The 17,201-nt window shown below is 36.9% G+C and overlaps 1 protein-coding gene across 1 annotated transcript; it reads left to right on the top strand.

Annotated features, from left to right (window-relative positions):
* The first annotated feature begins 243 nt into the window (after positions 1–243).
* On the top strand, positions 244–15,387 carry LOC139128022 (fumarylacetoacetase-like). The gene is given in 14 exon segments (XM_070693888.1): positions 244–394; positions 397–428; positions 2,295–2,405; positions 3,290–3,411; positions 4,593–4,733; positions 6,395–6,492; positions 6,939–6,991; positions 7,887–7,986; positions 9,016–9,146; positions 9,903–9,978; positions 10,465–10,511; positions 11,001–11,102; positions 12,125–12,242; positions 13,168–15,387. Coding segments are annotated over 14 exon segments (1,254 nt in total). The 5' UTR covers positions 244–348; the 3' UTR covers positions 13,245–15,387.
* Positions 15,388–17,201: the final 1,814 nt, after the last annotated feature.

The raw sequence follows: 17,201 nt of genomic DNA, 5'->3' as shown, positions 1-17,201 counted from the left end.
TCAGTCAACGTATAGGCATACGCCTCAAATAAAAATTCCTTTACGAAACGGACTCTTATTTTTTTTTAAATTGAACTTCACTCATTATACCGTTTCAGTTACTAAACTAATTGTACGGAATTTCAATTCACGAACAATGAGAGTGCTTAAGGATGTTTCGACATAGTAGCGAATAAATATATGGTGTGAAAAGTTCCAGTGAGATACCGAGGTCAGCCACTACTGCCCGAACTATTTTATTTTACACATAAGAAGAAGACAACACGCGTTCGCAACAGAGGACGCGTACACACATTATCGCTACATCCGACTTGGGCATTTTAACTGGGCATTCGATACGATTTCACCATGTCTTTCATTGCCTACGGTGCTGATTGTCCCTTTTCGATCCAAAACCTCCGTACGGTGTATTTTCGACAGCTAACAATGTAAGTAGGGCGCGCGGCCAATCCACGTGTTTTTATTGGTCAATGTATGGGGGTGTGACTGGGGGTTTGGTCATTGTACAAACCATCCATGGCGGTAATCGACTGCTATCATGTCCATGTAAACATGTGAACCGACTGCAGACTTGTACCCACGACAAAGATATTTTGATATGAAATGCAACTTGAAAAACCAACTTGATTTCATATAGAATCTGGACACCTTTAGTTTTATTTTCATGAAACTCGTTACTCCCTGATTGATACCACAACATGCCAGCGATAGTTTACTTTATCGCTGACATCCTGTGGATCTTGGGGCTCAACAGTTACTGGTACCTTCCACACTTAATCAGGGGTCACCAACAAACCTTGGTAATCTCGTTATTCTGTGAGCTATTACAAAAGTGTAGACGACATCATCACAGAAACAGATCTTGGAATGGATTATTATTTTAATGTATAAAACTGTACAGGATCAAGGTACAACGATATTGTTGAACTTGTAGACATGAAATTAATCAGTAATTACCAGGGTTATTACCGTTATAAAATTTTTCAAACCGTTTGCAATTGGCATGACAGCATGGACTAAAAACACAGTGTATTGTTTTATTGTTTTTCATCATTGAAGTGTGTGAAACTTCTGTGTATTGATTTTAAGGTATTTTAAGGGCAGCAAAATCAGTCGTTAGAAGCTGTATTCACAAAGTCAAATAATTCTAAGATACATATATACATTCATGCCACTCAGCTTAACCCTTTGAGCGCCAAAGTCTATTTTTTTCCCCTTTATATAACAAACCCCAGTCAAGTTTTCTCAGATTTTTGCCAAAATTTTGAGAAAAAACTGTAGCCAATGAAATGTGATGTCCATTTGGTCCAAAATTATAAAAAAAATTACAGAAAAATTCATAAAAATTGGTAAAATTTTGCACTAACATTTGGGCGGGAAAAAATTACAGCGCTCAAAAGGTTAACCAAATCCAATTTAATGTTCATCAATAGAAATATATGTACTTAAGCTTTTTCTCAATTTTTTTTGTAAGGAAACTTTGAGTTTTTCGAAATCAAGAATAAAAATTGGGGGTTACAGTGCAAAATTACTTGAGAAACAAATTACCCAATATTTACAGACACTTAGAGATTTCACAAAAATAAGTCAGCAAATGTTTATTTTTACACTATGAGCTACAAAATGAGACCCCACGAGTTGGTCAATTGTCAAAGTTTTGTCAAAGTTTTAGTCTGAATGTTTGTCCCAGAGGCACATTTTGTCATGTAAAGAATAGCACTAATATTTCTTTATACACCTTGAAGTTGCACATAGAATTCTGCTGTAAATTTGCATGATTGAAAAGAAATTTAAAGGGCCAGGTTTTTTTTATCAGCTGCAGTATCTCTAGGCAAATTGATTAATAACTGTGCACAACTTTCAAAGGAGAACAATTGACTAAAGTCACATACACAGTCAATGTCGACAAGCAATAAGGCGTGAACCAAGCATTTAAGACTGCTCCTTATAGCTTTTACAATATAGGTATATCAAGGTGTTCTTGTCACCCTTCTGCTGTATTGATTCTGCTCCAGGATATAAGAAAGACACGGACGCATGGCGTTCTACAGACTCAGTAGGCCCAAGAGATCACATAATGGTGGTACAAACAAATCGACGTGTACTATGCATATCGAAATACACATACATGTATTTCTATGCATGTGGTTTCGTTTGTACCTTGGTCCTTTCGAATTTCGGGTTTGGCCTGTTTATTGATATTACAGTTCTTCATATAATTGAACATGTTTATATTTCATACAAAATATGCTCTTTTCTAAATCACTGCTTTTTCATTTGAATGTCCCGTTCAGCCACGTCATCGCATAGGAGTTGCTATTGGTGACCAGATCTTGGATTTAAGCGTCGTCAAGGACTTGTTCACAGGCCCTGTGTTGTCAGAATGCAGACATGTCTTTGATGAGGTATGTACACAATCTACATCTAGACTATGGGTCAGGGGTCAACAAATTATGAAAATCAGTCATGATAATTATAATTTTATCGAAGTTATTCCCTCAAGGGTGAACATAGTCAAGAACTGGGACTAGAAAAAAGAGACATGTCATACAGAATAAACTGAAAAAAATTAACATGATATATATATATATATATATATATATATATATATATATTGTATATTTGAAAGAAATCACATTTGGAAGTGTTTTTATGCAATGTAACTGGAAAATTGAAATGGTGAAAATGTATCAAAGAGACGAGCTGTAACGGTTGAATTTTTTTACTATTTTTGTTTCTAAGGACAACAATAGTGACTCGTTCTAATTCTCAAGGCATATTAAAATACAGTGCCGGGCTTGTCAATTCTGAGCCTGTGTATAAGTAAACTGCAAAATTGTTATTGTTGACAAGTGAATTCTGGTCCAGACTAATGAGAGTAAGGGGGCATTTTTGACACATACAGACACTGTGTTGCCAAGCTGAATAGTGGGTATTTCAGTATGGTTCAGGATAACCCCATCGTTATCATACTTTTCTGTTCATTCCTAAGACCAGGTAAATTAATAATTGACCTCGAATGATACTGATCATTAGACCTGTTATGAGAATTTGTTGATCAAGAAATTGCAATTGACATCAGTACAAAACCAGTATAGTGAAAAAAGTCAAAAGTTGCCAGCAATTAATTATGAGGCAAATGAATGAAAAAAAAATCAACAGCAATGGCCTGAACTTTGATGTAAACATATCTATAACTGACTCAAAGACGGATAAAATAATCCCCTATCTGTTGTTTGCATTCATATCTATCATCTTATGGTTACTTTGGTCACTTTTTTGATAACAGGCAGTGTTGAACAGCTTCATGGGACTTGGTCAACCAGCTTGGTCCGAGGCCAGATCTACTCTACAGCAACTACTGTCAGCTAATGAAGGAACTCTACGAGACAATGCTGAGCTCAGAGCCAAGTAAGTACATGTACCTTGATTGCAGTGTCAATGCAAAATGTCAACTCATAACATTATAGTATATACAATAATGCGTCATGTTGTCATCGGACCAACAGAAGCTGTCAGGTAATGTCTGAAGCTATACAGTAATCAGAACTACGCTCAAAGGTCGTATGGGACCCATACCACCAATGTAAACACTGTATCCAAGGTACGATGGTGATTGATGAAAGTTAAAACATGTCTGTCATAATCTTCATCGTATAATTTAAATGTTGCAGCCATGATGATGAGGTGCACGAAATACATTGTTTATAAACAAGAAACTCACACAAGAGTTGCCCTTTAATACAGATTTGTATACAGGGGATACTCCAGCAATGATCTAAAAAATGAAAACATTTCCTGGGAGTGTCAACAAAAATTGATGAAGTGCCGTTCACAAAGTGGTTAGGATACATTAACGAAAAGCCTAGTTCTGATCAGAGTTCTGTGATGGAGGGACCGTGTTTCGACAAAAGATGTTCATTTCATGAATTTCTGATTCACTTCAACTGATTTGGGACAAAGTGTTTGCAGTTTATCTTATGCAAACAAACTTAAGGTAAATTTATAGGAGTACCTGAAGAGTTGCAAACTTTTAGTGTTCATAAATCACAGCTGATAACATTTGTTTCCTGTAGATACTAATCAGTCCATTTCTTGTTCTACTCCACAAATATTGAGATACGTTATATAGCTCGTGAAATCAACCTGTATAACAGTTTTGTTATTGTTTAAAAGTGAATTCTGGTGCAGATTAGAATTCAAAGGTGACTTTTTATCGATTACAGTGTGTGTGTTGGCAAATAAATAGTTGGTGTCACAATATGCTTATTGGAGAGTTGGATAAAGAACTAGACTGGAAGATCCGTCACTCGAGGGCGCTCGGTGGAGCGACAGATCTTTCAGTCTAATAAAGACCTTGCAGTTGACTTAACAAAAATAGTGAAAATAAACATGAAAAGTTACAGTTAAATGAACTGGCCCTTTAAGATGATAAAATGAGGTCCATTTTGCAGCGTTCAATACCGTCTGTGGTGCATTTTCTGTGTAAATCTTTTTGTCCAAAACAAAATACTGGGGAATATACAAAAAAGTTTTCATTAACACTTGCATTTGTCTAAGAGCTGACTTGTAATTTTATTATCATTTTCCAGGGCATTCGTTGCACAGAGTGATGCAACCATGCATCTACCAGCAGATATCAGAGACTATACAGACTTCTATTCATCCGTCTACCATGCTACAAATGTGGGTATTATGTTCAGAGGCAAAGAAAACGCCCTCATGCCAAACTGGTAAGTCACTAGGAAATTCTGGTTATGAAGCACACTCTTTGAGACTGAGGTTACTATATTCATTGTTTTGCGTCCAATCAGAATCCAAAAAACTATTACATAAAAATCATTATGTCACTGTTTGGCAGTTTTTGATGCAACCTGCTCATTCCTGTGACTACATGCTTTAACCCTTTCACCACGGTGGTTTGTCCCAAATCCATTGTTTTCTATGGTAAAGTTGGACCTGTATACAGGGAACTGGGGGTGAAAGGGTTAAGAGAATGCAATTTTACTTTACCACATGGTGCAGTCAAGATTAAAGTATTTTATCGCAATAGATTGAACCTGGAGTTCGAACATACAAACAAAACCACATGCATGAGCATGCGTAGAAGTACCGTTAAAGTCATTTTATAAGACGCATCTGCATTATAAGTCGCACCCTCCGTTGATTGACTTGAGTAGGATGAAATCCTTAAATTTTCAAAAATGGAAAACGTATGCATTATAAGTCGCACCCCTATTCCAGCACAGCTGTCACACTACCAGCCACCATTGAGGTTGGCTCTATTCATCAAAAGTTAAAACTTTGTTGTTCCTTGGGGTTCAATAAAATTGAAACATGTTTCTCAACCATGGGCAACCACATCCTCCAAAAGAGAACTACCATAAGCAAACTCTTCTTGTAATTATCTTTTAAAGTTATTTATTCAATAAAGGTGAACTTCTATCAGTAGCCCCCCCCCCCCCCACTCCTTGAAAAAAAATAATCTGAGAATTTCCATGTTATTATAGTGGTAATGCCCTCTTTAAAAATGCAAAAAGTACATATTATAAGTCGCACCCCATCTCTTGAGAATAAATTCGGGCTCAAAATTTGCAAACATCATAATAAAAGACGTGTCTTATAAAATGACTTTAACGGTATATGTATTTGTTTTACCGTCATCACGTGATCTCTGGCATACTGAGTCCGGTAGAACATATCGGGTCTTTTATTCTGGAGTAGAAGAACCATTGAGAGTCATTGCTTTGACTTGATAGAATATCATCAACAAAGGGAAATTCTGCAAGAAAAGTTTGATTTCTTTCCGTGAAAAACTCAGAAAACCTACATTGAGTAGAGGCCAACAATGAATTACATAGTCTGTGTGCATTTGTGTGTGTACAGATATGTGTGTGAGAGTGAGTTAGAGAGAGAATCTGTTTGTGTGTCAGACTGCCTTCAAAGCCAATGCGTTGTGCGATGCCGAAAATTCTTTGTCTGTGGCACAAGAACATTTGTTGCTGTGAAGTTATAAAGATGTAGGGCTGAGGAAAAGAAATTTCCACAATTCCCTAAACTTGACTCAAAGTTCCTAAATTTATTATACTTGTTGTACAGCACACTGCATTGTCTGTATGGGTTATATGTACATGAATTGTAAGATGTAACAAACAGACTGCTATGTTCAGTAACTGTATTTGTACAAAATGCAGCACATACATGTGTCAAAGCTCTGAATATCATAACTTGTTGCCAATAGGAAAGCCAAACACATACATAAATAATGAGGTAAGAATCTGTAAACCACAAGCCCCATGAAGCAGTGTCCTCAATCTCCCTATATTTTGAAGAAAACTTTTGTGATACTCTTATTGTATAGTTAACTTTCACTCTACCATTACTAACCTAATAGGAAGCATCTACCGGTGGGATATCATGGACGTTCATCATCTGTTGTCATATCAGGAACACCTGTCAGACGTCCTTGTGGGCAAATGAAACCAGATGAAAGTAAGTCATTGTGCATCATGTCAACATGAGGGGGAAACAGATTATTTCGGAATGATGAATTTTGATTGTACAAAAAAAAATTTCAGTTTAACTTACTGCTGAAGTGAAGGGAAAGCTTTTTCAAGAATTTTAGTGTTTCGTACTTCATACTGTATTGTATTATAGCTTCTGTCAATACTAGTGAATTTTGTGACGTCATCCTCCCCAGATTAGTACTGATAATGTATCCCATTATCCAGTATTGTGGCCCAAGATGTTTTCTACATCTACAAATTCACTGGCATTGCCAAAACTATAAAATAATAGCAATAAAGTGCCCCTCCTGGCCCACAATAGATTCAAGCAAACCTGTACCTGGCTTCTCCTCATACACTATGGAGTCCAAAGTTTGTGTTCGTCCCTAATGGCTGGGAGACATTAATCTTGTTATACTTTAATTATTTCAGCAAAGCCACCGGTATTTGGACCATGCAAACTTCTAGACTTTGAACTGGAAATGGTGAGTATTACCTTCATATTACTCATAGCGGTGAGCAAATCCTTTAGTACAGGCTCATGGACTATTGGTAGCACTGGTAGTAGTAGCTTTTGCTTCTACCGGCTAAGCTATGTGAATCGAATTGTGCATTACTCAGCTGGTAACTATAATGTTAGCTACTTTGCCGTTGGACTCTTAGGCTTAGCTGGTGATTTTGTTTTGGTGCTTGTCCCTTGGCTGCTTGATCTAGAAATGATTCTCTTACCTGTGAGTCTACTGAAAGAATTACTGAAAACAGCCCCCATCATTCAAGATAAAGGTAGCATGGTATCCGTCACTTGAGGGCGCACTCCCATGTTGCAGTACAGCAACTGCGCTTACAGAGAACACCACATTAACCCGTCAAGCCATTTAGCAAAATGCCTAGTGAGACAGGGAGTCATTTGGCCAGATAACAAATAAATTGACGATCAACTTCACTGGTTGGGTACAGCAATTGCAAACACTAAAATCAGCGGGTAATCTCAATCGGTGTCAATTGTGAATTATTCTTCATTCGATTCAGTTTATTTTCTAAGATATACACCACGAGAGAAATGGTTTGTACCACTGTGCGATGTTTATGCAGCTTGTAGTATCAGTATCAATTTTATGGCCAGAGTTGGCTTCCTGCTGACTTTTGTATTACAATCGCTGTACCAGACCACTGAAGTTGACTGCCAATTTACTTGTTATCTGGCCAAATGACTCTCTGTTTTACAAGGCATTTTGCTAAATGGCTTGACGGGTTAATGTGGCGTTCTCTGTAACAGATCTTTCCGTCTGCACACCAGGCAAGATGATTTGTAAACACTGGGTTTGAAACTTGAGTGTTTTATCTTTATACGAAAATGCTGTCCTTGTGTCCTATCACCAGGCATTCTTCACTGGACCCGGTAACAAGCTGGGACAGCCAATTCCAGTATCCCAGGCACACCAACACATCTTTGGAATGGTCATCATGAATGATTGGAGCGGTGAGTACAAGAAAACTTAAGATTTCTTCACCTGTCCCCCCCCCCCAAGTTTCCTCAATAGAGGTCAATTATCACCATGATTGATAACAAATTTGCACTTGGCCAAAACTAGAAGTCTAGAAGTGTTTGCAAATGGCCATATGATAAACACTGATCTGACTAAACTGTTTAAGATGTCCTCAAATAAACGTTTTCAGCTCATAAGCAATATGCACCTATAATAATGTATGAATTATGATATGCATGTCTCTTGCCATAATAATTTCCAAGTCTAAATATTTAGACTCATTGTAATATTTCATCTCTGAAGAAAAATACAGTATGAGTTTATTATCAGCTCTAAAATTGTAAATATATCAAAAGTCTATGTTAAATATTGTTAATACAGTGTGAAATCCTGTCAGAAAGGGTTTATTGAATTCAAAGTGATTTAGGTGCCTTTTGTAAGTATATTCACATTATTTGATTGCACACGAATCACAAATTACGTCATATTTTTTCAGTATTTGTTTTTTATGAAAAAAAATAAGGGAAGCAGTCTTAAACTGAATGCGCTCATTGATGCCATTTCAGGGATGAAAAAAATTGTAGTTACAGATGGCAAAAATAACACTATAGGCGGCTACAGGTAATGTGTAGGCACATTGAGTTTGTGACCCTATTTTTCCATTTATGATGTCTTCATAACTGGCACATTTCAGCTGATGGAAATATTTCTCTGAACATCAGTATTTCTAATGATATCCCTTCATCTGCAATCAAAGTCTTCACTACCATAGATCCACAATGACTATCTTTCGTTTTGTAACCCAAAACAGCCCGTGACTATCTTTTGTTTTGTAACCCAAAGCAGCCCGTGACTATCTTTCGTTTTGTAACCCAAAACAGCCCGTGACTATCTTTTGTTTTGTAACCCAAAACAGCCCGTGACTATCTTTCGTTTTGTAACCCAAAACAGCCCGTGACTATCTTTGGTTTTTGTAACCCAAAACAGCCCGTGACTATCTTTGGTTTTGTAACCCAAAACAGCTCGCGACATCCAGAAATGGGAGTATGTTCCCCTCGGTCCATTCCTGGGTAAAAGTTTTGGTACCAGCATATCGCCGTGGGTGGTTACCATGGAGGCATTGAAACCGTTTATTGTTGCTAATCCAGTCCAGGTAAAGTTGTAATCTCTCAAACTTCTCACAGCTTTTAACATAGCTTTCTATGCAGTGGAGGGACATACCGGTATGATGATGACATCTTTTGTTGCTTATTATTCAGTAAAGAGCAGTATTGAAGCAATGCCTACATTACAATGTATTTTCACTCACTTGGCTTGGTATGTTATAGCAGCTTTAGTCTGTAAAAATAATGTTTACAGTATCTCTGTCTTCAGAGACTTTCAAATCTTCAAGTCTTTGTTAAAATGCACCATATGGGACATATTATGCCTCAGTGGTTTTAACAAACTTTACCTGATAATGAAATATGAACTTGGCAGGTAAAGGGTCAATGACCTGTTTACATAGTGTAGCAATACAGATACCAAGTAAATGACCTTCCTTTTCTTTTTTCAGTTAGATAATTTTGACGTATAGATCAATGGATTGACTTAAAATTAGGATCTGACATCAAGGATACATTATTTTTTGACAAATATGTAAAATTGTAACCAACTGAAATATATATGGTGTTCTCCCTTGAGTCATAAAAGGACAGGGTACTGAATACAGAGAAACCAATTAACATGATTATTTTTATCGTCATGGAAATTTCTATTGAGAATTCTCGAACAATATTGTACACTTTAGCTTTTAAACCCTGTTATGGGGTATAAAAAGTCTCCCGACTCATTGGAAATTCATGGTGGCGCTTTGAGTTGTGATTCAACACATTATAACTGTGTTTTATGTCATCTTGTTGTCATTCAGGATCCAGAACCTTTGCCGTATCTGAAACATGATGATCAGTATAATTATGATATCAAACTAACGTGTGCTGTGAAAGGTATGAAGATCTTATTCCTAAATTTGTTTATTCAGATGACAAATAACAACATTTAGTACTCCAAAGTTAAGATATTGGTATAGCACCTACATTTCCAAATTCAAGATGAAGGTTGTCAGAACAACTTGAGTTCCTCATTTTCTAGACTGACATAGGTCGAGCTTCAACTTGTATCAGGACACATAGGGCTTAAGATTTTTGAGAAAGCTTGTTAGGACAAGAAGGGGTTGAAATTTTAGGTATGATACCCGTATGTCTTGACCATAGAGTGTCAGAATTTTATATCCAACATCAGGAGTGGTTCAGACTTGCTGTGCGACCAGATCTTCTAATATCTATTTTGCAGCTTATCTTCTTCCATGAGTTGATCTTATGGCAGTAGTGGCAATATTATCGGCAGAATACAACCCTCGTACAATAACATGATTTTTTGTACAGATTGCCCACTCATTTAAAATTTGTTAAATTTCTATTTCTGTGTTCTAGGTGAATCCATGTCTGAACCTAAAGTTGTGTCCAATTCCAATTACCACGTGAGTTATCCTTGGAAAACACTCTACTTTCGTAATTTAAAACAGGAAATTCCATGACAAAAGATTCCTGTTTGAGCAATAATAATGTACTCACTCCCAGCTCACAATGGATGAAAACAAACTTTCCACGACATAGTGTACAAGCCGATGCAGAGCGCATTATGGAAGACAAACTTTACTTTACTCTACTGAATTTGTAGATGTAGAAAACATCTGGGGTCACAATGCTGGATTGTCAGATTCATTATCAGTAATAATCTGGTATTGACAAAGCTTTCAATATAATTTGAGATGCAGTTAGATTTTCTAACATTGTTTCACACGTTGCATTGTTTGGCTGACGCCTGCTAGGGCAGATGCACGCAGCACTCTACTGTAACTGTATCAAGCTAATCATCTGTTTTTGGTAAATAATTTGCCTTTTATAGTGTGTTGTAGTTATGTAGTCACATATAATCATGTGTATTTATGAAAATGATTTCTTGTTAGTATTTGTACTGGACCATGAAACAGCAGTTGGCGCATCACACTATCAACGGATGTAACGTACAGCCAGGTGATCTGATGGCGTCGGGAACCATTAGTGGACCGGTGAGTTACTCACAATAGTAGACCATAATAAACACCACAATAGCTTTCCATTTTGCCATTTTCATGAACAAATTCTTATTTAATCAAATAGTCAGTGAATAGTTCTAGTGTACATATATTCAACCTATCGACAATATGGTGAGATTGCTTTGCAAAATATACCATGAGCATTTTACAGGATCTTGCCAGAATTTTCCAGTATTCAAGGTGTTCATTATGGTGATGGAAATTACCAGCTATGAATGGTAGCATGCGCCTCAAAAGTGAACACATTTAACTTTTTGCTCAGATTTTCCTCAAGAAATATATTAAAGGTATACTGTCACCTGTTCCAATTTTGCCACAGTTACCAGGGAAAGAGAAAATCTAACCAATCCCAGATTTTAAGCGGGTGACAGCTTTTTTAAAACAGCGCCCTCACATGGGCATTTTGAATACCAAGGAACGCCCCCTTGACTATATATAGGGGCATATTCAGATTACAGGTGACTGTATACCTTTAATCATTCTCTTTCACGATCAAAAAATAAAAATCAGGGGTACCCGTGCAAATTTTGGTGCTGGAGAAACAAACTGCGCGAGATTTACTGATATTTGAAATTATTAATGGCCGCCATCCCTATGTTAACTCTATGGAGAAGAAGAAAATTTTTGAATTTAAAAAAAAAAGACAGGGAAAAATTTTCCTTACAACAAGTGCTTGAAAATGAGCCTCCCACAACTAGTAGATCAGAAAGAAATTGAAAGAGTTTGAGAGTCCTAATATCTGTCCCCGAGGTGCATACTACCTCCACTCAGAGATGGCAACTATTTTGAATTTGAAGTATCTATACATGGAAGGTAATGAGTTTCCAGAGTAACGAAATTTGCATGGTTACTCCAGATTTTTGATAATGAAAGACCATTTTTTGAGTTTCCTTGAATAAAGTTTCAGCAAAAATTTCAGTCTTTTCAATTTTAAGGTGGTATACTACCTTAGTGACAGACAAGTGTATAATTTCTTGACTTATTTTAATCTTCAGACCGAAGACAGCTATGGTTCAATGCTTGAGCTTTGCTGGAAGGGGACCAAACCAGTCGACATGGGCAACGGAGAGGTCAGAAAATTTATTCAAGACGGTGATGAAGTCATCTTGTCTGGTGAGTTTTCATTGGCTGTGAGCTGTCACATGACTGTGGTGGTTATGTGTAAGTTTATGGAGACTGTACAAAGCATTTGTGTCACAAATATTGGCCTACATTGGTTGCTGCCATACCAGTATTTTAATATTTGACTTTCTATCAGAGTTTTAGCTGAACTTTGACACAGTTATCTGCATGCAGGGCTAACCTTTGACACAGTTATCTGCATGCAGGGCTGAACTTTGACACAGTTATCTGCATGCAGGGCTAACCTTTGACACAGGTTATTCTCATGCATGGGCAAAACAAGCATATTAATCATTTTGTTGGTGAGCATATGAATAATATAATCATTATACACAGGGTCATAGGTCACAGCCTGCAGAATGGATGTTGGTGAAAGGAAATTCCCCTGCCAAGGGCTTACACTTCTTTTTAATGTGGGATCATTTGGTTTTGATAGAAGTCTGAAATTTTCCTCTATAATTCGGTAATTTTCTCTCTCTCCTGTGTAAATTGATCCGAGTTGTTGTAAGCCAAATAAACAATGTTAGGTTCAAACTGTTTAAAGTTTATCATTCAGTATTTCTGTACTAGTAGCACACACAAACAGGGACCAATGTTAAACAAGGTAAACATCACCAACAAGGGCCAATGTGCAATGAGGTAAACAGCATGAAAGGACACTTTTACATGTCAGCGTAATATTTGACAAAGTCGCCAATTGGTACAGTTGCAATACTCAAACACAAAACCCTACATCATTGTCCAAGTTTCTATCACTCTCATTTATCTGTATTAGGATGTACATGTTTATTTTACGTGTTCGGGCATAATTTGAACAGTCATAATTTGGGACATGACAGAACACTGCTGTGTTCCAATCTATTCACAGGGTTGTGATGATATTGAATATTTTGTGTTGTTGTTGTTTGTTTACCAGGTTATTGTCAAGGCGATGGTTTCCGCGTTGGCTTCGGTGAATGCAAGGGAAAACTCCTGCCAGCCAATCAAATGTAAGGATGTTTGGAGTGAAGTTACTGCCAGCCAGTCTGATGTGAGAGTGCTTGCCATTGGGGGAAATTGCTACTGCATAGGACAGCTGTCACATAATGAACAAATCACAAAGCAGCTTTCATAGCTGCCAACATTTCTTTTGTCTTGCTCACCCTGAATCAGGATGGAATTAACAAGGTATTATTTGATACAAAATCTCAAATGTAAGTACACAACTTGTCATTTGAGTTTGGAGTTTCATTGTTTGAGATTTCTTGACAGTAACATACAAGTTGTTTTACTCTGACACACGACATCAAAGGATGTGAAGATTGCTACAAAATATAAACACCGTAGCAGAACGTTTCCTCTCAAAACGTTACAGGAGTATGATTGGCTCAGACTTCTCAGAAAGTGTGCTGTCTCCGTGGTCAACCCAGCAACAAGGGGCATTATTTGGAAGGAGAATGGCATTATTTTGTTGAAAATATTAAAATTAATGCAAAAATCGAATCTAGTGTTTTTGGAAGTGACCAGGTATGATTGTTATCTGGTTGTAGCACGTCTAAAATTTGTATGCAAGCAAGACAAAAATGAAAATGTGTGTCTTGGATAAATTGTTGTATTTTAGTTGGGTGTTTTTTGGTGCTAAAGATTTAGGTGTACCGAACAAGAAACATGTACGGTACATGTGGAACAATGAAACTCCAAAGTCAAATGACAAGCGCTGTAAGTCGCTGAAGGAAAAGATTTGTTTTTAGGCTATCAACAGAAACCCATCTCACACAAAATGGCTTTTATTACGGAAGATATAGACTTATTTCAATGGTACAGCAGTGCTGTAGGCCAATAGAGGTCCAGAATATTTAAATAGAGTTTGCGTTGACTGTATTTCTGTTGTTTATGTGAAGTTTAACTTCGTTTTATTTTCAAAGAGTTAGTAGTCCTGTTAAATACCCTACAGTATAATCTCTAAGTAGATTTCTTATAGCAACTATGTTCATCTTATCAACACACACTGGATTGTATGTGATGTCCATTGTTACTGCCCTTGCACAGTGTGTTGTTGTATTTGCAGGGTTCATAGCTTTTTTATCTCAACATACTTATTGGGAAAACAAAGAAAACATGTCTATTTAATTTGTGGAACAAAGATGATAAAAACAAATGTATTACCAAAGACTATATAGCTATTGTTTTCCAGTGCATAATTGGACTGGTGTGACAAATGTGATATTAAATATCAGTTATAAAACCTCTGCTAAAGCCCATTCATGACTCCAGGCTATATTCTGGCATTTTTCCAGCAAATGTGATATTCAAACATTGAACATTGTGAAAGTGGAACAGTGCAAATGTTTGCTTTGGAATCCATGTTGAAGTAGCAATTCAGGGCACAATTCAGTGAATATGATTGGCTGAGAGCAGTATTCAATGGAGTCTGACAGTGAAAGTACCAGGATGTAAAGGTTATGTAGGGGTCATGACAATGCCATTGCGATCTTCTCTATGTCAAACATGGAATGAGGCAAAGAATTTTTGAATTATCAGACAATATTTTGTCACCATGCCAACAGGGTCTTATTCATGAATATTCATGAAATTCAGCACTGAAAATCGGTAAGAACATGTCCAAAATTTCATGTCTTTGGAGTTCTAAATACCTTGTAATTTACTTTATATCATGTACCGATAAATCATTTTATCACAATCAATGACTGGAGAGATATTCACCAGTTGTTGACCAAGATTTGGTAAATGTGGGTTATTTAACACGGAATGCTTTAAAAATATTCCATGAAATCATGCAAAATGGAAATTTTTTCTTGAAAACCTTTCCCCAAAATTATTCAGCTAAAACGAGGCTTACTTTCTAGCACATTGTCATGTCCATGTCCAATTTTATTTCCAGGCTGATGAGCATAAGTTATGTTCAACTTATTTCCACCTTCTATTTTTTTGTAATCTTACAGATCGAAATTTCTAGTCCAGCACGTGACTGGCTTTATTACTGCAACAGTGATATTCACAGACCTTGCTTCCTGTATCATATCTTCAAACAAGTTCAAACACTGTACTGCCCGTGTATTTTGATACTTAGTGTGGAGGTGTGTGTGTTTATTGGTGCCATTCTGTTGACAAATAAACAAATTTGTTCGAAGCTTCAGTCGTCCTGTGTAGCTGCTCTCAATTAACCTGTTCACCCCCAGTATCCTGTGGTAAGGTCCCCAATCACCATTGATAACAATAGGTTTTGGGCTAAACCATGTCAGTGAGAGGGCAAGACGACTTAATACGCCAAATAACGTATTCAGCCCTGATTACTTTGTCACTGTTCTGAGGAGAACCAAGAGGGATAAATGCCACACACCGTATTATTTCATGGATAACAAACACTACACGTATGTCAGATGCACTGTTGTATTTGAGCAATAAACCACACCCTGCAATCATAAACCAGGAAATTTTGACCATGTTACGACATATGTGCAATAACCATAGCGAGTGCATATATGGAGTTAACTGGTCAAAACCGAGTGGTATACCCGTTGCCGATGTTGTTTGCTGCTATTGTGTCATAATATTGAAATTCTGGCATGGAACATCAAAAGAGTATTTTTCTCCAGCTGAGCCCGCATGTGATCCAACCATGCTATAAAGAGAATATGGCATGGTTATTTTCAAGTCCCAACCAATCAGAAAGCTGTATTTGCACAATCAATATACTGTTTACAGTGACAGATCTTTCAGTCTGTATACTGGTATGATATAATATTATATTAGGTGAAGGTTGACGTATAAAGGGACTAGCTGTGACTTTTGAATTTTTATTTCAATATTTTTGTTTTCATTATCAACTTATACTTCCTTGTGTGCTTCCTAAAGCATGTTGAGGTACACAGTATTCAGCTTGTCAACTCAGCCTGTACATGTGTAAAATGCATGAACATTGTTGGCAAATGAATTTCAGTCCCAGCTAAAATATAAATGTAAACAATAACAAGCTAAATATTGGGTGTTTCAACATGCTTCACAGACTAGAACAAGAACTTGCAGTTGACATACAAAACAAAATTAATGAAAAGATTATCCAGTTACAGCCACTGGCCCTTAAACCCTCTATTACCCCCTTTCCATGTGCATGGGTCTTCCCTGACCATTGGAAACAATAGAGTTGGACCAAACCATTGTAATAAAAGGTAACATCACACACGATGATCAGCGGTGTGCACACTGTCTTGCCTGTTATGCAACTGGACTTTGAGGACATGGACATAACAAATAAATAAACTTTATTGTCATCAAATAATTTTACAGAAAACTTTAAAATACGCTTTTTCAAAATATACTTTCAGTTTGTGAAAACGTGGAGCATGCCATTTTAATGGTTGTAAATTAGAACATGATCAGCATATGGTTAATAAATGTGCTTGAAATGCAACTCTTAGATACTACAACATAAGATCATTTTCTTTCACATCTGGTATGCCATGCTTGATTTTATGAGAAACACTTTTAAGACATGATCGTGTTTCAAAGTAAACCGATACATCGTATTTCTGAAAGAATAGCAATGACTGTCCTGAAAGTGTCTTTGAAAATTGTGATGTGGCTCGGAAGGCTATGAGATTGGCAGACTGCCATTAATTTACAGCAGCTTAAGGAGCCAGAAATGCCATTAATTTACAGCAACTTAGGGAGTCAGAAACTAGGGCTATTCTCAATCTGATAGGGTTGTTCAAAATAATTCAATGAGAACAATGAGTATCAGCCAACCAATTGGCTGAAAGCTTCCAAGATGCTGCTCGTAAATTGCATATGCTCATAGCAACTTAAGTAGTCTAAATCCACGGCGATTCAAAAGCTGATTGGCTGTTTTTGAAATGATTCATTGATGTCAATGATATTTAGCCAATCAATAAACTGTAAGTATAATCCCAGCTGCTGCACATCGCTGGAAAGTCTTGAGTCCATACTTTG

The sequence above is a fragment of the Ptychodera flava genome, unplaced genomic scaffold (genome assembly GCF_041260155.1).
Source record: "Ptychodera flava strain L36383 unplaced genomic scaffold, AS_Pfla_20210202 Scaffold_41__1_contigs__length_1339820_pilon, whole genome shotgun sequence".
Taxonomy (NCBI): domain Eukaryota; kingdom Metazoa; phylum Hemichordata; class Enteropneusta; family Ptychoderidae; genus Ptychodera; species Ptychodera flava.
The sequence above is the reverse complement of the archived record's forward strand: the minus strand, read 5'-3'. Positions and strand labels throughout refer to the sequence as shown.